Source organism: Curcuma longa, chromosome 11, assembly GCF_044706935.1.
Source record: "Curcuma longa cultivar G26 ecotype Majalengka, Jawa Barat chromosome 11, ITB_CL_G26_1.1, whole genome shotgun sequence".
Taxonomy (NCBI): Eukaryota; Viridiplantae; Streptophyta; class Magnoliopsida; order Zingiberales; family Zingiberaceae; genus Curcuma; species Curcuma longa.
This window is the reverse complement of record NC_133871.1, coordinates 30796110-30815792: the sequence shown is the minus strand read 5'-3', so window position 1 is coordinate 30815792 and position 19683 is coordinate 30796110. Positions and strand designations below refer to the sequence as shown.

General features: G+C 34.3%; 2 protein-coding genes across 3 annotated transcripts; both read right to left on the bottom strand.

Annotated features, from left to right (window-relative positions):
- Positions 1-3382: 3382 nt before the first annotated feature.
- On the bottom strand, positions 3383-7134 carry LOC141839574 (acyl carrier protein 1, chloroplastic-like). Its single transcript, XM_074727353.1, has 4 exons — positions 6996-7134; positions 5611-5712; positions 4157-4279; positions 3383-3700 (listed from the first exon to the last, which is right to left on the bottom strand). The coding sequence occupies exons 1-4, from the start codon at positions 7056-7058 to the stop codon at positions 3569-3571; spliced, it is 420 nt and encodes a 139-aa protein (XP_074583454.1). The 5' UTR covers positions 7059-7134; the 3' UTR covers positions 3383-3568.
- Positions 7135-7745: 611 nt separating this feature from the next.
- LOC141839566 (acyl-CoA-binding domain-containing protein 6-like) lies at positions 7746-17255 on the bottom strand. Of its 2 annotated transcripts, none has more exons than XM_074727343.1 (18): positions 17090-17255; positions 16717-16787; positions 15431-15494; positions 15287-15358; positions 14578-14781; positions 14419-14496; positions 14059-14169; positions 13883-13949; positions 13742-13803; positions 13356-13495; positions 11952-12078; positions 11761-11875; positions 10967-11055; positions 10757-10840; positions 10495-10683; positions 10176-10331; positions 10022-10081; positions 7746-8164 (listed from the first exon to the last, which is right to left on the bottom strand). In XM_074727343.1, exons 1-18 carry the CDS (start codon positions 17243-17245, stop codon positions 7982-7984), a joined length of 2028 nt encoding a protein of 675 aa, XP_074583444.1. In that variant the 5' UTR covers positions 17246-17255; the 3' UTR covers positions 7746-7981. The 2 variants fall into 2 exon arrangements, with proteins under 2 accessions (XP_074583444.1, XP_074583445.1); XM_074727344.1 differs by having other exon boundaries at positions 14578-14778.
- Positions 17256-19683: the final 2428 nt, after the last annotated feature.

The following is a 19683-nucleotide window of genomic DNA, read 5'->3' as shown; positions in this document are numbered from 1 at the left end:
ATTTTCATCTAAATGTAGAAATCAATAAATGATTTATTTGAATTATACTTTACAATTTTAACATCAACTGAAAGTTTCATAATATGAATATGGATATGAATATGTTAGAAAATAAAATGTCAAATACCCAATAATATATGAATCTCAATAAATGAAGTTTTCCATATATTTATTATAAGTATATTATTCATCATCATTGTGAAGCTTTGTTAGTCCTACCTATTTAGTTGAGATTGGCCATGAATCTTATCCCATTGAGCCCTAAGAAATGTTATATCACTAGTAATATTAGAATAAATTCAATCATTAGTTAAGTAATGTCCTTCTGTTCTCCCTCTGCCACATACTCTTCCAGTCTAACTGATTTACCTCTTTTACCAGTACAGGCTATTTGCTGCTTTTGAACATATTTGTACCATCTCAAGCATTGTTACTCACACCCCAAGTGGATCTCCACAATCATTAACATGGCATGAAAACCACAAAGACAACATGACAATCTCTTTGACACTTGTTAAGCTGTAAATACGATAAAATAAGATGTAGTAGATTAAACTTAAACTTCATAAAATAAGTTACCTACATAAGCAACTAGGAGTCTCTTCAGCTAGTGGCTAGGCGGCTCTTGTTAAACGACCCTTTTAAGGTGGTCTAGGCGACTTAGGTGGATCTAAAGAAAAAATAATATTTTTTTTATAATTTGTTGGTTCATCTGGCATTAGTTATATTGTCTATTTTTTGATTTGTAGCACTATACTAATTAGAAAATAGTTATATGTTTTTTGCAATTTGGATTTATGAATATGAATTATTTAATTTTGTGTGTTGGTATGATGTTTGCTTTATGCTGCAATGCGAAAAATGATATGTTTCTTTAATGTTATGTGCTTATTGTTTAGTTATCAATTATTTCTTACTTATTAGTGATTGCAAATTTTTTAGTTTGGTTATTATTGTGATATACATACATTAATATTGGTCATTCTTAACTTAATTTTCTTCTTGCCTCATCATCAACATTATTCTAATGACCCTTTGATTGCCTAGATACTAACAAGTGGGCTAACCACCTACCGCCTAGATCTACCTTTTAATACCTAGTATATATGTACTTCAAGTACAAAAGTAAAATAAGATAAATATAACTGAGGAAATCCCAAAATATAGCAACACTATGTGAAGTGTCATTGGAGTAATCCAACTAGTAAAAATTGATCAACCACAAGAAGGGAAAAAAATCTAAACCTTCTCTCCTTGTGACCCTGGAGGGGCAAGAGGAGTAAGCAAGAAAAACAGAGTGGGAAAGCACCATGAATGAGATTAACAAAGGTTAGATACTCTAGCAAAATAATACACTAAATATATCCACGACAATTTTATTTATGAAGTAACCAACTGCTAAACTACTGTTTTTTTTTTTTTGTGAATACTAATTAAATGAGCGTGATTAGACCCACTCATGGATGCCAGGCCAACGCTCTCCCATAGAAGATAGGTGACACCAACGAAAAGAAATTAGCATGTATAATTGCTATGGTCCAATCATCTAATTGAAGGCTCCATTTGTTATATGAATCATTAACCATAAAATATCATCGTTCACAAGTAATTCTTGTAGTGTTATGCTATGTTATGTTAAGCCTTAAGACCTTCATGTCCTAACTTAAAGTAAGGAATCAGTATATCTGCCGTCTTCAATCTATATTTCTCATCCGCACACCGGGAGAGGAGACGACCAGAGGGTGCTGCGACTGTTCGGAAGTGGGGAAATTGGGGAGCAGACGATAAGGGAAGGGAAGGGAAGGGACGGCCGAAGAGGTCCGCTGATGCTCTTCAGGAAAGGAGTTGAATGGAAGGGTTTTTTTTTCCGGAAAAAAGGAACGGGGAGAGGGAGAAAAAACTGCTGGTGGTGCTGACAGCGACGATTGCTGCGGCCCGCAGGGAAGCGGCGGCGGCTGTTGCCGGAGACGACGACGAGGAGGAGAAATAGAAGCCCAGGCGCACAAGCAATGAGTGTCTGCGAGAAGCTCCCGAGAGTGGGAAGAGGAGTTCGTGCGGTGGGGATCCGGAAGATGAAGAGAAGGGTCAAGCCGCCCAATTTCCGATCCTTCTTCGCTGCGAGTCTACCAGACGACTAAGCGATGGTGGGTCGTTCCTCGGTGGGGATCCATCATCATCATCATCAGAAGTAGTGGATTAAGGAGGAAGGGATTACATTTACCGGTACTCGCTGCTGGTCGGACTTCTGAGGAAGTGTCGATCCCGCGCTCGTCACCGAGTGGTCGGCGCTGATCTCAAGAATGGAAGGGGAGCGGCCGGCGCTGCGAGTCGCAGGCGACGGCGGCTGGAGGAGAAGCGGGGTAGAGTTAGGGGAAATGACGACTCGGAGATTTTGCAACCGAGAGAGAAAATTTAAGGGATAATTTCATTTCATCTCATTTCATTCTATTCTACCTGCCATATTTAAATTGTTTTTTTAAAGTAGCCCCTGTAGATTTTCAGTGTGTCAAAATGTCCTTGTAATTTCATTTTGTTTTTTCATTTTAGCTCTAATATTTCGTAAATTTGTTAGCAAACCCCTCCACTATTAACAAAATCAATACCTCTTTCAACTGAATAATATATAACTATATAGAATAGTAAGACATGAATGACACAAATAAATATATTTGATATTAATTTTTAATAAGAGCATTTGTTGAAAAAAGGTAATGGGATCGATCAAATTTTATTAAACTTTAAAATAAGTTAAAAAAATATCTCTGTCTCCTCTCCCACATCCACCATCACTGTACAATTCAAATTTCAATTGCCTTCTAAATTTACTTTAATAATCGATTAAAAAATTTTTTTATAAAATAAATCAATCACAAAATTAATCAATTTAAAAAATTAAATATCTAAAATAAAACTCTAACTTTATTATTTACTATGGTATTTGTCCAGTCATCTAAAATGTCCAAACCAAATAAACATACTTTTAAATATTCAAATTCACGCTAATCCTTTAAAATTTAATTAGTATTCATTATCTAATGACCAATGAGGGCTAAAATTGTATGTGCAATACAAAAGTATTAGTTTGAATCAACTAATCTAAATTATCATTAAACATATGATTAAATCTAACAAATGATTCTCCAACATACAAAAGGTGAAACGTGCGCCTAACAACACTTTATGAAAATTTAAAATGTAAGTAACATTAGATATGACTATGTACGCATGGTACTTACTAACGTCCCTTGTAACCAATGTCGAAGTTTCATATCTTACACGGGCTATTAAGACATTCGACATAGTACGCATGGTATTTACTAATATTTAGAGGGGATATGACCACAAATATTGAATTATGAAGCATGATCAAGATATTTGAATATGCCCAAATTTATGTGTGATGGAAATAAAAGGAACTCTATCTCAATACATGACACAGACCATGAAGGGAAGTAAGACAATAGAGGAGTCTTTTGACATCTTGCTCGACAGAAAGGCTACTTCTTAGGACACTGGATAGGGCATCAACTCAAAAGCTCACAATCTCAAACGCTCTGCCTATGTTTTATTAAGCAGCATTTTTCTTCTCCAAGAGTATCTCAATCATATCGGCAGCATCTTGCACCGTCTGAATGGTCTGGGCGTTTTCTTCCTCCACGCTGATACCAAATTCCTCCTCGAGACCCATCACAACCTCAACCTGCATTAGAAATTTGATGTTTAGTAGCTTTCTGAAACAATTCCTTCTCTTCAATCACAATAATTATCAACAATAGGTACGATGATGTTTCTGAATCCTTGCGTGCAACAATTCTCGTCTTGAATCTTGACGTGTATTTTGTAATGACAAATTTTCTGTAGGGCAAGCCATGGATTTCTGGCAAGCTATATGGTTTTACCATACTAACATCATAGAAACAAGCTATTTTGCAACTTTATCAAAAACTAAGAGAAGATGGACAAAAGGATAAGAAGTTTCTTGTCAAAGTGGCTGTTATTACAACAGAGATGGAGAAAGCTTCACTGGTTTTTTGTATAGGTGTAGAATAGTTACATAAGCAGAGTTGTACGATAAGAGTTAAGAATTTTGCAGATATTTTGAACAGTCATGTAGAAAGTAATGTGGAAAATTTTCAAATAAGGATGCAACTGTTACCGTGTCGAGCGAATCAGCCCCGAGTTGAACAAAGGTGGATTCTCCAGTAACCAGAGCATTCTCAGCGAGTGCCAACTGCTTCTTCACAATTGAGCACACCTTCTCCAGCGTCTCTGGCTTGGCCTGCTCAAAGAACCAGATGGTATATCATACAATTTCATGGCAAGAAGGAATGACAAAGATGTTGGTTACAATTATATTATATCACTTAACCATTCGAATTATGGAGGATGTAGGCACTCCAAGGGCAATATTTGAAATGCAAGATCCATTAGGCAAAAGATACAACAAAAACAAGACGTGAATCCCAAAATAATCTTATGGCTACCTGTGTTCCCTTATTTATATCAAAGTGTTTTTTTAAGTCTAAATGGGAGACCAATTCATGACATCCAGGTGCTGTTAATATCAAAGTCTTTCAAGTCACTGTTTATTGAACTTTTATTTTTTTTAAAAATGATCTCTTTCCCATACCTTCAATCAAGGTTGTTAATCATCCTTGGTCGAATGATTCTAATGAATTTTCAAATTCTCTTATGCCTAGAGAATTAATTAGAAGTTTATAAAATTAATTTTCAAATATGATATTATTATAAGAAATAAGATCATAATTGATGACAAAATAATTACATTCATATTGCAATTCAATCAAAACATCAAACAGCGAAGAAAATATAGAAGTCATGTATCACTTATTTATATCACTGGTAAACGGAAACAACTTGAGCTTGTAAACCACAAGGTTATCAAAACTGTAGTCTGGATAGCTTACAAAACTTCACCAGAACTATGTTAAATTAATTTAACAATGGGGAAAACTATGAAATACTAAATATATGCAAGAGAGAAGATTAAAACATCACTGGCTATCAGTACTAAACTAACTATCCAATATTATTCAATCTGACATTGACAAACAAAAAATTAATTCCATTCTTCAAACTATATACCCTTTCACCTAAAAAACGTTACTCCATAGAGCAAAGCATGAAGTAATTGAATGATAGACTTCTCAATTCAATAAGAGGGTGCCAAGCCCTTGGTTGATGTTCTAGGAAACTAAATTGGTAATGACTTAAGATGAGCGACCAAATTCACTAGCTCCAACATTATACAAAGTAAAGAAAAAAAATGTCAATGACATAATTTTACTAAAGGAAAACATTAATGAATGCGGTTAAACACCGTAAAGTACGTGGAAGTATTAAATCTTTGTTTCCATCAGCGCATTATACAACATTTTTTGAGTGGAAGATATTCAGTGTTTGCCAACCTACTTCATTAATGTCTAGCATCTTTACAAATTCATATTTGTGTTTATCTCAAGCTGAAATTTACAACCTTCAGATTTTTTTTATGGAAACCAGATCTCAATGGATCAGAAAAATGACATACCAAATGAGAGAAATACATAAACATAGACAATGTATACACAATGGACAAAGAGAACATACAGCACAAGAAACCAGGAAGCGCGGCGCTGAGCAGATTGAAACAAAGCTCTTCCTTTGGCTTGTGAAGGAAACTGATTTGAGACCAGAGAGGTGATTAGATACCTGCAAAACAGGGAAAATATATATATGACATTTTGGTTTGAACTGAGAGAAGAATAAATATCATGAGAAGAGTGGCATGTAATCAGTTTTGAAACTTTCAAAATTGAGCAATGGTTGCAATATAATATCACCACATTATTCCACTTGCTGAGTAGACAACAGGACAATAAGAGTATACTGAAAAACAATCAAGTAGTAAAGTGGTCTTGCAACTACATCGCAACAGGATGCTTGAAATATAAAAAGATAGAGACAATTTAAGCAACTGGGGAAGGTAGAAGCAATAGAAAATTGCACGTGCATAAATGAACAAAAAAACAGATGTGATATTGGCATAGAGAGAAAGTAAACAGTTAAGAGATATTCACGGTGTGATTCGTTATTCTCCATAAAGTTAAGAGCCCTTTCACTTGATAGGCCCTCTCAATCAGAGATAGAAATTAGCAATGTCAACATCGGATTTGATATGAAAATTACATGTATATGCAACAGCGATCGTACCACCAGGATACAGAGAAAAATTGGAGCGAAGGTTGACAAGGAAGAGAGAGATGGAAGAGCAGGGTGAACACATGATACAGGTAAGAACTCATCTAGGTAAACATGAGATAATCCACACTCATCTAAACAAGCGACAATTTATTAGATCTTGAATCACAAGGCGATATCCAAGCCGTATGATCTCCAGAACATCTTATACTCTCATTTATAATGAATGCGAGCAACCTGCAACCTACTTTTCTAGGAAGAAAAACAAGGCTACGCCTTAAAAGATGTAACAGATTTTCGTCACATAAAAAAGTGTTTTATTTCCTGGAATATTAGATGAATCTAGCATTTATACTGATAAAGATCGATAGTAACAAGAAATAAAGAAAAGATTTCACAACTTCAAGTATTTCAAACCAGACATAAACCCTCATTAACAAGCAATGTGCGTTGCAGAGGAACTCCAGTTCATCCTTAATATAGTTGTTCGATTAGCTTAAACTCAGAATCCAAACAGCAAACAGTTACGAAATCAAATCATGGGACTCTATCAATAGCTCAATAATACGCAAAATAAATCAACCCACCGCTTCCAATAGGAAACAAAACAATAAAAGATTATAAATGAAAAAAAAACAGTCGATGTATTCAGAACTCCTCGACTAAACTTCTCATGCCAAAAAAAATCACAAGACAAACAATCCAACCAGATCCAACCAAAATCCTGAAGAAGGAAGAAAAGATACAGAAACAAGTTCAGATCTAGCAAACACAAGGCAGGTAGCGACTCGTACCTGCAGCAGCTGCCGCGGAGGACGAACCGAGACCGTGAACACCGTTCCAGCGACCGAAGCCATCGATCTGCGAGGCAATCCGAGAGAACACGAAAGGAAGCGAGAGAAAAGGGAAAGGCGAGCTCTCCGTCGATCACGAAGTGCGACAGTGCGGCAGGGGGACTCTGTATATAGAGAGGGCTGCCTTGGTATTATCGACATGAAATGACTAAAATGCCATCACAACCCATTCCTAATAAACGAAGAAATGGCTTGGTATTGTAGTCATTTCATTTAGGTAAGACGTGCCCTATATGCGATCGGTCAGATCTATCCTTGCCTCCCCCGCCGCCGTAGTGATTTATATGGGAACTAGATCCTGACGGTCCAATTATTCTTTGTTTTTTCTTCAAATCAACGGTTGGTTGAGACTACGCGTTGACAGCTCATCGTGGAACACGATTGGCTGGTGAGGCGCCTGCAGCATCGATGTCATCGAACACGAACCCGAACCCGAACAGCAAGCGACGGAAGCTTCGGGGTTAGGCCTACTCGGATTGGACCCGAAGATGTTACCGGATCCGAACCAGCAACTTCCTTCCGTAGGATTCGTTAACAAAATATTTTCTTTTAATCATAATTTTCTATTGTGATAGACACTGAAAGAAGTAGTATTAGCAATTCAATGATATGGTGGAAAAGCTAGAATGTCTACTGAAATAACGCATGTCTAGTAATTGAAAAGAAAGCAATATTCTTGAAGCATATGAAAACAAAATAGAAAGTATATAGTAATTAAGAAGAAAAATAAATTACAAGCAATACGAGTTTAGGACGAACAAAAACTAATGCGAGACGGGGAAAAAGGATATTGTTTCTTGAAGCAGTACTTTAGTACATACTTTGGTGTGGTTGAAGTCTCAACACTTTTTGCGTTTACTTTGTAATTAAAAAAAATCAATCAGAATGAAGAATGCTACAAGAAGGGTATATGCTTTGCACGAGCATTAGGCAGGAGGTGGAGGGCTTCCACCGCCAGCAAGCCAGCTCCACACGCCACCGGAGCTTTGCTGTCGCTTAATGCTTAGAGCTTCCTGTTCTGAGGCCGCCTTCTGCCGCCGAAGCAGCTCCACTTCCTTCTCTAATGCTTCCATCGCCTGCAATTTTTGCCGTAGTTCCGCCACGTCCACCTATCAAGAAAATAACTTCTTAGGTATCTGTTAATTGTAAACTTAGATACTTGTATGCATACATGTTTCACGTCAATCAGCACAATCACACGTCCAGAAAAATATAAAATGGAAGGCATCTTCAGCGTTGAACTTGAGAAATATTTGTAAAACTAAAACATACATCAAGAAAGCTACAGCAGGGAATTGGAGTAGAAGATTAAGTAGAGTTTGGGTATTATTGACAGTAGAAGAAAGGTTTCAAGCTTGCAATGGAGAAATTTGCCGATTTGTAAACATCGCAGTACCAAACATTTCTGTATATGGCTGGCCATTTCATTCAACCAGGTTAAAAAAATGATCCAGTGAAAGTCTTGGCATTCTAGAATTGATGAAGTGCAACTAGGTGATTTGCTGCCAATGATGGTGGATGTTATCAATTAATACTAATGCTGTTTGTTGAGGATCATTAAGCTTTATTTCCAACAGTAACCATTTAGAGAAGCAAGGCCGAACCATCAATTCTCTATAGCTTTGTAGTTGTGCTAAGGAATTCAATAACAACCAAGGGGGTATTTTTCAGTTGTAAAAACCATGAAGTTAATTCTGCTGAGAGAAATAGTAATGATAGTATCTTAGAAGATAATACAAAGTTTAACTAGAAGAGGAAGGATTACTCTGGCAAGAATCACAATATTTTTTGTGGGATGTTGGTGAAGTTGCAGAACAACACTTATTCAAAAATTAAGTGGACCTTTATTGGACAATACATATAATTATCAAGTGCAATAGCCAAGCAGAAATTATTTTGGGGGAGATACTGGAAAATAGAATGGCCCAAAACATTGTTGCTTGCTGTGTGCAGGCACGGACAGACAGATTTATCTGGTTTATTGGGAATCTTGAAAAAAAAACAAATTTTTCCTGGAATCAAACTGCTTGACTGGTCAGTTCCTGGTTGAATCGGTCACTCCAGTATGATTTTTTAAAAATTGCTTATGAGTAGTTGCAAGTGACACTAAGAACCATGTAAAGGTGCCAACAAGAGAAAACATCAGGATTAGTGAAAGATGGATTTGGTTGTGTGATGGTAAGCTAAACACAAAAAGGAGTAGAAAGAAAAATGCATCTTACATTGAGATGAAGGGCAGGAAGGCTGACTGTCATATAAGACTTCCAACCCCTTAATATGATTGAAAAGGAAAATCCTAGTCCTAGAAGACATCCCACTCAAATACTAAGTTGGGAGGGGAAAGCTACTGTATTGTTGTTATTCATAAAAGGGAGTATTCCACCATATATAGATGTAATAACTAAACACATGATGCAGGACTAAACCACAACACAATTAATATAATAACAATTAAATCTTAATATGAATAGAAGTCGATGGTTGAATAAACTTCTAGTCTCTTGAGTGATCGTCGTGTGTTTCATTATGCTGAAAGGAAAGTTTCATAAGTATAATTGTCATTCTTTATCAATCAAACTAGTTGGACAATTATAAGACAGACAGACAAATGCAGTAGAAGAAAAGATAATGCAAAGATAGATGTGTAGAATTACTAGAAAAAAATAAATATAATCAATTAGGTGTAGCTCCATACATGATAAAAGGAGAAAAAAAATGGTTAAGAAGGTATGTCATGTTCAAAGATAACCAAGAGATGTACACAAATTGAATTAACAAGTCGAAGATGTGAATGGTAGAGAGAGACCAACAATCATTAGATTTCACAATAAAAATGTGTAAATACCTTTGAATATTACTGGTGATATAGCATTCAATAGTGTCTGATAGAGGGATAAAATCAATGTAGCCTAAACAGTTGGAAGTTGGAGGTAACACGATCAAATCCAATGATGATAAATGTGTACCTCAAGTTTAAAGCATCTTGACTGTTCAGCAGCAAGCTGACCACGAACTGACTGAAGTTCCTATAGTAGTTCATAATTAAAATGGATGAGTTAAAATTTTGAATACAAACAAGACCTTGTTATGATAAAGAAGAAACGTCAAGATGAAGCTTGCCTTAGTAAGTTCAGAATTCTTCATCTCAGCTACAGCTAACTCTTGCTTGAGCCGTACAGTATGCATTTGTTCTCTGTCAAGTGTTGTTTCTAATTCCTGTTTCTCTGCATTCAGGGTTTCCACAAGGTGCCCTATGGTTTCTTTATTGCTGATACTCTGAAATTTTAAGTCAACAAAAATTGAAATAGCTACTATGATTTCCAGATGATCCTATTAAATTATAAGAAAATATCTATGTAGAATTCTAAACACTCATGTTTTTTGTCACTCAGCACAGTTGGTTATGCTGACATCTTAACAAGTTTGGATGTTACATTACCATTTGCTCTGAATCACCATTGTCCACCACAATTTCCTTGATCCTTTTATTCTGAGTTACTTCAAACTCTGGTTCCATATCTCTGCTAGCATCTATGTTAGAGGGCATCACAGCGATAGTGTCGGATACTGGCCCATCTATCATCCTTGACTGTGAATGTGATATGTCGCTGGGTTTGAGTACATAGACCTAACCAAACAGAAATTTTGCATTAACACAAGCATGGGGGGAAAAAATCGTAAATAGATGATTAAATATTTACTTCATTGTTATAACGCCCATTATAACCTCCAAAGGAAAGAAGGAAATCTTTCCCCTTGTGTGTGCTTGTGATCAAGCTTAAGCCCTAAAACATAATTGCAATAATAGTAATCTTGAACTCACAATACATTTGAAATGAGAAATAACTTTCACAAAAATAATAACCAGCACCAGCAAAGATAAACTAGGCAGTAAAAAAGCTTATGTATACCTCACTAGCAAGGGGCACACGTCCTTCAACAATGGTAACAACTGACCAGACTAATGTGGCCATGTTCAAAACAAGAGTCTCAGAGACCCCTGAAAACAAGCTTAGAAGTGCAGAAAGAATTAGAAACAAGAAATCAACAATAATTGACTCAAGTTGAAAAAAGGGCAATTAACATAAACAACCATTCATAAAACCCTAAGATAAACTGGGTTGTTATTCAATCACACAAAAACTCAATGTCGTAGTTAATTTATACTCTTGCCAGAATGAAAATGCAATATGTAAATTCATTGTTTATCAAATAAGCCAAATTTAATTGCATTGATCCAAGAGGACTTGACAAAATATGATCTTAAAGGACAGCGGGCATACAAAGTGAACATTAAAGTTGCAGTTTCATAGTGCTTGTCGAATGTAAAACAAAGTGAACCCATTTTCCTTGGGGCTACTGCTATACTCTAGATTCCCTATATGTTTAAGAGGATTCAACTTTAATATTTTTTTCATACTTCCAATATTTATCCAAGTTTGCAGCTATGTGTTCTTAAATGCACTTTTACTACTTTACCTTGATAATTGTACCTTCATTCTCATCGACCATATTTGTTTTTTCTAATTAACAATGTAGCTAGCCATCTTATTTAGACTGTACATTGAAACTTCAGAAAGACAACAAATAGGTGAACAAAATAGTATAAAGATCATGATGCAAGTAGCTGAGGATTTATTAGTCTCAGTTCAAAGAGGAAAATGGCAAGAATACATTTAGAAAAAGAAACTCTTCAAAAACATACCATTCTTATTATTACCACCTCCAGCAACGAACCAGTTCTCCCCAATAGTTACACCTGCATGGCCAGCTCGTGGCCCAGGAACCACACCCTGCTGCTCTGGTTTTGACCATTCCATCTAGATAAAGAATAAATATTAGCAAAGAACATAATCTATCATTATCATCCCACCATCAGAAAAGAGAGATACTTACAGTTTGCAGGTCAAGCACATGCAGATCATTGAAACATGTGGCATGAGAACCACCGCCAAAAATTAGGAGATACCGGTCAGCATGACAAGCAGCAGCATGTTCAGATCTTGGAGATGGAGCTGCACCTCTAAAATATAATAAAGATGGAAGAATTAGTAAAGGAATAGTAGCATTCTCTGTCAATTCAGTTTTACATAAAAATAGTCTAATCAAAAAGATTCCACCGACAACTTTGGCTTTGAAGTCTATTCTAGCTGGCACTTAGTCGACAAAGGCATTTTGATATGCTGTCATGCCTAGGGTTGTCAAGCAGAGATTGTGGCCCAGACCATATCAATCTTAAATGGGCTAGATCAGGCCGACATGAAGCTGGGCTGAGGTGGACCTAACATGAAGCGTGCGCAAGCCAGCCATGCTGTGCAGCAGTATGCCAGCCCGCGTGCCGAACTTGGCACAACCCATAACAAGGTTGTGCTAAACACGGCATGTGCCTGTCACAAGCACAGACCATATTTTGGGTTTGGAAAATACCCAGCCAGGTTGGGCACGATCCCTTACTTGGGTCAACCCACCTACTCAGGTTGACCACAAACTAGGCACCGCCCAAGCACAAGACTACCCCTTTTCCCTATAATTTTCCAATATATCCATTCTTTTGTATTAAAAAAATTAAATAATAGAAGAATTTTATTCATTCTGTTATTAAAATAATCTAAAATTCTGAATTTTAAAACTAAAAAACCTTTAATATTCTATAACTACCCTCCCTCCCCTCCAACTCTCAACCATCAAGTTCTTTATCTCTTATTCACTCATTTTCCAATCTCTGCCCTCATCTCTCATTTTCATTTCTAATCACTCAATCTCATCTCTCATTCTTAACCCTCAACCTTAAATCTCAATTCTTATATGCCTATAATAATATTCCACAATTCAGTTAGAGCAAAATCAATGTCATCAGCAAGGGCATGGGCCTACAATGTGAACAAGAGGAATGATTATGGTGGCACAATGTCTATGGCTGCATCATGGGCCCAAATCTGTGTTGAGTCAAGTTACACAAACTTGGGCCATGCTTTGCCCAACACAACTCCAACCGGGCTATTCCAGATTCATCTTGACTGAATCCAAGTCATGCCTGACCCGGGCACAACCCATTGACAAGCCTAGCAATGCCATTAAGACTACCTGAATTATGCACGTAATTATGCCCATTAAATCTCTCTATTCGCATACAACTGTCACAAATGCAATCTCAAAATCCAAATTCAATTTCCTTAATACTAAGTTGCTAACTACAATTATGACAGGTAGTTTGTGTATTGAAACTATTTGCTAACTCAATATGCAAACCAAAAAGCTAAATGTCAAAGAATTTCAAGAAGACAAAAAATAAATTCTTACATAGCATCAATATCATCCCAGGTCATGGTTTCCAAGTCAAGTATGTTCAAATCATTGAGAAGAGATCTCTTAGCATCTTCACCACCAAATATGACTAAAGTGTTTCCAACAAGTGTAACTGATTGGCCTCCACGGGAAATCTTCAATTAAAGCAAATAGTCAATTAGATTTTGGCCTTATTAACTGAATCTATTCTGAGTGTGAGGTAAAAAACAATGGAATAAATTTCCTGAACTTATCATTTTAACTTTGGGTGTTTATCCTAATCTTTTGGTTTGAATTACTAAAAAATAAAATTTAAATCTATAAATTCTGGTGACAAGGTTTCCTGACTTGATTCAATGGTCAAGATTATGCACTTGAATACTAGATCAAAGAGAACTTACTGGTGGTTTCCCATATGTCTTTAAATTTGACCATAAACAAGTTGCTGGATCAAATTCCTTAACTAGAATAATTAGAATAACACTGCTTCAGGTGGAGGGAAAAAGGAAAGGCACAATATTTACAAAACAAAATGAGTTAACCTATTATGGCCTCAGATGGATCTTTTGTATGGCCAGCAATTGATAAAATCTTGCCTCCCCAAGGAATCTGAATGTAGGATAATAACAGGAAATTTTCCATTATATACTCATGAATTATAGCCACTCTTAGCAACTCTAATGTTGCTAAAAATAGAAAATAAATCATCATGCAGTACCAATGAATGGCCAGCAGAGGGGGCAACAGAAGCATGGTTTGAAGAATCCAAGGAACCTGCTAATTCTTTGGCTTCAATCCTTGACCATGACAAAGTTTTCAAATCTAAAACCTGCAATAATTAGATATAACTAAAGTCATTGAATTTAGATTTCATCAGTATATTACAGAAAAAAGAAAAAGAAATAAAATTGGAGGAACAAGAAAAAAATACTCCAAATGTTTCCATTAAATTTTATTAAACATGTTTCTCACGAGCACAAGAAAAAAAACAATTATTTGGTTACAGTATTATTAACCAAGTCAATGGCAACCACAAAATAGTTTCATTATGTTAAAATACTCCAAATGTTGTGCTTACCTGGATATCATTAAGGTAACGCCCATTGTGATTTCCACCAAAAATGTACATTTTATCATGTAAGACTGCTGCTCCATGCTGCACACAGCTTAGTTTTCAGCTATAGATGAATAATGCTCAGAGCTATAATTTGAAATCACAACAGAAAAGAGAGAACACCGCATAACGAGGCTTAGGGTGTTGTCCAGATATTGGTGGTGCAACCCATTGATCATAAATACCAACTGAGTCAAGTCCCTCCTTTATCACGTCTTTATCTTCCATATCCAATGGAAGCCCATTTTCAGAAGAAATAGTTTTTATTTCAGGTAGGGAATCTCCAATTTCTGAGGTTGATTGAGAAGCTGACTCTAATTTTGGCTTCTAAGACAATTAATAAATGGATTAGAAACATGCACAATCATAACCCATCAAGCAAGGGAAAAAAGGATAGTCATGGATACATACAGCAATCAGGTTAGGAAGAAGTATATCATATAGTCAAAGCCAAATTTTAGCAAATAGTGAATCAAAGAATGCAAACACTAGACAATCACACTACACCAAAACACAAAATACAGCTTCATTTAAAAGTAATAGTTTGGTCATCAGGTTTTCAAATTGCAACATTCATTTTCTAAGCTTCACTATTAGAAATATTTTTTTAATACTTTTACAGACATTATTTCTTGCCAATCTACTGATGAAGCTTACATTTCATATTTTATGCCCATCCGGTATATTGAGTAACAATTATTAAATTGGCATGAAAAGAATATTCCATGCAGCACATATTATAATAGGTCTCAATTTGTTAAAATCAGTTTTCTTTTCTAAAATGAATGTTGATGAATAAAATTAAAAAACGCTATTTCATTAGTGTACTTACAAACATTTCTACATCTACACTAGGCTCTTCTGCTACTTGAGGAACACGAGAATACCAAGCAGGTTCTTCCTCCTGGAAGAAGGCAAAAATAATGAATATCCTTGTAACATTTACAACATAAGCAACAGTGAGGTACGAACATACTTCCAGAATTTTAACAAACAGACGCATTGCTTCAGTTGAAGCCATGTTTCCAAGTCCGTGCCAACTGTAAGGAAAAAAACTTTTTAGTTCTACTATACATTCAGAAAGAACACTAAATACTGGATCATGCAATTATTTAGATGGAAGAACTATGATACTAAAGTAGTGAAAGAAAAGAACTACATGCACATTCTCGTAGACAATCAACAAACAAGACCTTTTAGGTAAGAAGAAGATGCTTGATGAATTCTTAACAAGTTTGTGAGAAAGAACAAAGAAAAAATTAATAAAAAACATCCTTAATGCATAAGAACAGCCAAATAGTCCTTTTCTCCTGAAAGAAAGATACATCTGATAGCTTTAAAATACCAAATATTATAAAGAAACTTTGGAGACAAATTGTTTGAATGAGTTGAATTAATGGAGAACATTAAAACATTGAAAATCAATGCATCACAACAACAACCATCAGAATGGAAGGTAATAAACAAATGTTTGATAAATCTAAGTTAACAGTAACTGTTAATGAAACAAAACAAAGGAAGAAAAGATTTGTTTCCCCTTGTATATTGTATACATCAGTTCACTGTTAAGACCAAATACTATGTCATACTTGGAAGAATGCTAAGAGATTCCGCTTCCAAGCTTCTCCATGTCTACAAATTGTCTCAAGCTTCATTTCAAACTCATAATTTTTTGTCATAATTCTAAGCACACAAACATACAAAATTGATCTTTCTTAACAAAGAATTCTACCATCGCACTGTTCTAGATTTTTTTTTTCATCAGCAAAGAATATTAATGTTTCTTTCTAATCAACTCATATTCAGCAACAAGTACATTGTCTAAAGACCAGCATACAATCCTTGGCACACATCAACACTTAATCTCCCTCCCACTAGTTTCTTTAGCTCATCATGATTACTTTGGCATGTTCAGCTTGAAATAACTTAAACCATCTACGGAAAAGCAAATACCAAGAAACATGAGAAATTAAAAGAAGAATAGATTCTTACAGAGCTCAAGGATAGAGAAAGTAATCCTAGAACTGAATAAAAGAACATAGCCTCTGGCTTCTTTTTATTTAAATCTTTAGTTGCAAATGTCAAAGTTTTGATATCTGCTAAAAACTAGTTAAGTGCTAAACATGGGAAATGAATTTCGAGTGCTTCTCTAACAAGTTTCTAAAACATCTAATTCAACAAGCAAAAACCATAACATAGAGCACTGCATATATAACAACTTTTAAAAAAAATAAAAATAAGAAATAGCAGCGTAACAGCAACCTCGTCCATTTGCTTTGCTCGACGGGATTCCATGCTCTAGGTTTGGGAGCAGCGCACGGACCAACAGTCGCCTAAATCCACAAAATAGATCAGATAAAACCACAAAAAGAAAAACCCGAAACTTGCGAATTCACACCAAGATCGCATCACATTAGGAGTAGATCTAGCATTCACGATAACACCAAACGAAGATCTATATCAAATCAACTAGAGCTACAGTTCGGCCAAAATTCAACTCCCACTTGCAGATCTATCAGATCGGAGCCCTATAGAATGAAGACCAAGGAGACACTAGACAACAAAAAAAAAGTGCGGATCGCCAATAACCACAGCAATTAACCATAGATGTAGGGGGTAAAATCGCGGATCTGACCTGCTGGTAGAGGCCGTAGAGCAAGAGGGCAACGTCGTTCTGAAATCTAGAGACGGCGGTGGAATCCCCAGGCGATCCGCCGAAACCGGCATAGGCGGCAGCCACATAGAACCTCTCGGGATACGGAAGGCCGGAGCTCGCCCTCGACGTCGCCATTTTTGAGTCCTTCCCCAAGGGAGTGCTCCTAAAATTGTACGACGATATTATTGCAGAAATAAATATCCGCGCAATAGCGCGCCTTAATATTTTACCAAAATTTATATATCAAATCAGAAAATAAAATATTAAAAAAATATTAATTTAATGACAGAAACATCTATCACAATTTATATTTTAATTTAAGGATATTAATGAATTAAACTAGCTTTAAATCCCAAACAAAACTAGATTTATATTCGCGAGAGCAAGGGAACTCTAAATCTGCACTCTTAATATTTGCTAATAAATACTTTATAGATGTTTTCGTTTTTTTTTTTCAACAAGGACAAAAGTCATTGCACCGTGGAGTAATGAAATTTTTTTTTGTTATTATTAATTAATCATTTTTTCTCGATAATCTTTTCAAGCTCACTTAGTCTAGTCTGATTAAGTTAGCACTGACGTGAAATGACATCAAATTAATAGTCCTCTAATAACAAAAATCGAATTGATTTTAAATCAAGGTTATCTTTTTTTATAATGATTAATTGTAATTTTTCAATTTATTTTTTTATAGATAATTGTGGAGTCAATTGTGTGAGACAGTGACAAATTTTATTTTTATTGAAGTTTTACTTAAAGACGGCCTCTAAGACATGATACGATGGTAAAAAATAAATATTGTTTGAATAATCAAGTTTAAAATTAATGTGCATGTAATATTTAATAATTAGTAATTCTAAAATAACAGGTGAGGATTGAACTTTTTTTGATGGATAAAATATAAAAAAAATTTATAGCCGTATTTAATATAATATTAGACGCTGCATGTTTTAAATAATAATATATTATAATTTGTTAAATGAACTATCCAACCATTTTAGTCTCAAGCCAAATTGTTGAATAAATTTTTGCGCATCTCAACTAAATTAAACCATGATAAAAACTAAAAAATATATTATTTTTGTAATCAATTTTATTCGAAAATACATTAATTGGTTAAAAATATTATTTTCATGTCAAGTTAATAATATGGTACTCTTAATGACCTCGAGAATCAAGACTTATTAAATTATTTTATTATAAGATAATTACTAGCTTTATTTTAAAAAATATATATATGAAATCAAGAGACTATATTAAATATATAATAATGTAAATTTTGAAACATTTTTAAGACTATCAATATTTTTTTTTCATTATCGGCTCTTAGAGGCATTAAGTAAAAAAGTATTAATGACCTTAAAATTTTCGAAAAAAAATTATTGATGATCTAAAAAATTTTAAATTTAAAATAACAAAAAAAAAACATATATATAGGTCTAGGAGTGTGCTATTTAAGACAATTTTTAAAAAGCTCATGTCATCAAATATTTTTGACCAAATTTTTAAAAATATTTTTGATATAAAATTATTAATGACTTTAAAATCTTAATAAATTTTGTAAAAAATATGCATAAATTTAGGTGACTTAAGAAATTGAGCAAAAATTAAAAGGGCACTTTTGCACTCTATTTTGTTTTTTTTCGAAAGGACATCTTAATTTTATTCAATTATGTAAAATTATTCAAAAATTCTTGATATTATTTTATATTATTCAATATGGTTATTTTTAATTTAAATTTTTTATTTAATTTCTAAATCGGTTAGACACATTATAACAACTATGAAACTGTAGCTGTTACGCATATTGTAATAGTTATAATTTTTTAACCATTACAATTAACGTGAATGTTAGGCAAGCATATATAAAAAATATTCATATTATAGGAGTTACGGTTTCGTTGATGCTCCAATATATATTTAACATATTTAAAAAAGTTTACATTGTTGCAATTACGATTTCGTAGTAGTTATAATGCATGATTAACCTATTAAAAAATATTCATATTGAAGCAGTTAAGATATTATAGTTATTATAACGCAGATGCTGCTACAACATAGATTCAACATTATTCACCTACCATTTATAATGTAATATCAATAAAATTGAAGTTGTTATGACACGAATTCAATCTGCACACCTAACATTCACATTATGATAGTTATAAAACCGTAATAGCTACGATTTGAATATTTTGTAACTGGTTAAGTATATGAAATTGTAATTATTATAATGTGAATATTTTTTATACGTGTTCATGTAACATTTACATTATAGCAGTTATAAAAGTATAGCTATTACAATATGTATAACAACTATGATTTCATAATTGTTATAAACACGCTTGATCAATTTAAAAATTATGATTTATAATTTAGATGAGAGATAATAATATTAAATAATATTGAGAGAATATTTGAGTAATTAGATATGATTGAATAGTAAAATGTGAGGTTTTATTTTTGATAAAAAATTAAAACGGAACGTTTTTTTTTTAAATCAAAAAGTACTCTTTGATGATTTAGAAATAAAGAGAGGCTGTTTTGCTTTTGCCACAGAGCACATTAAAATA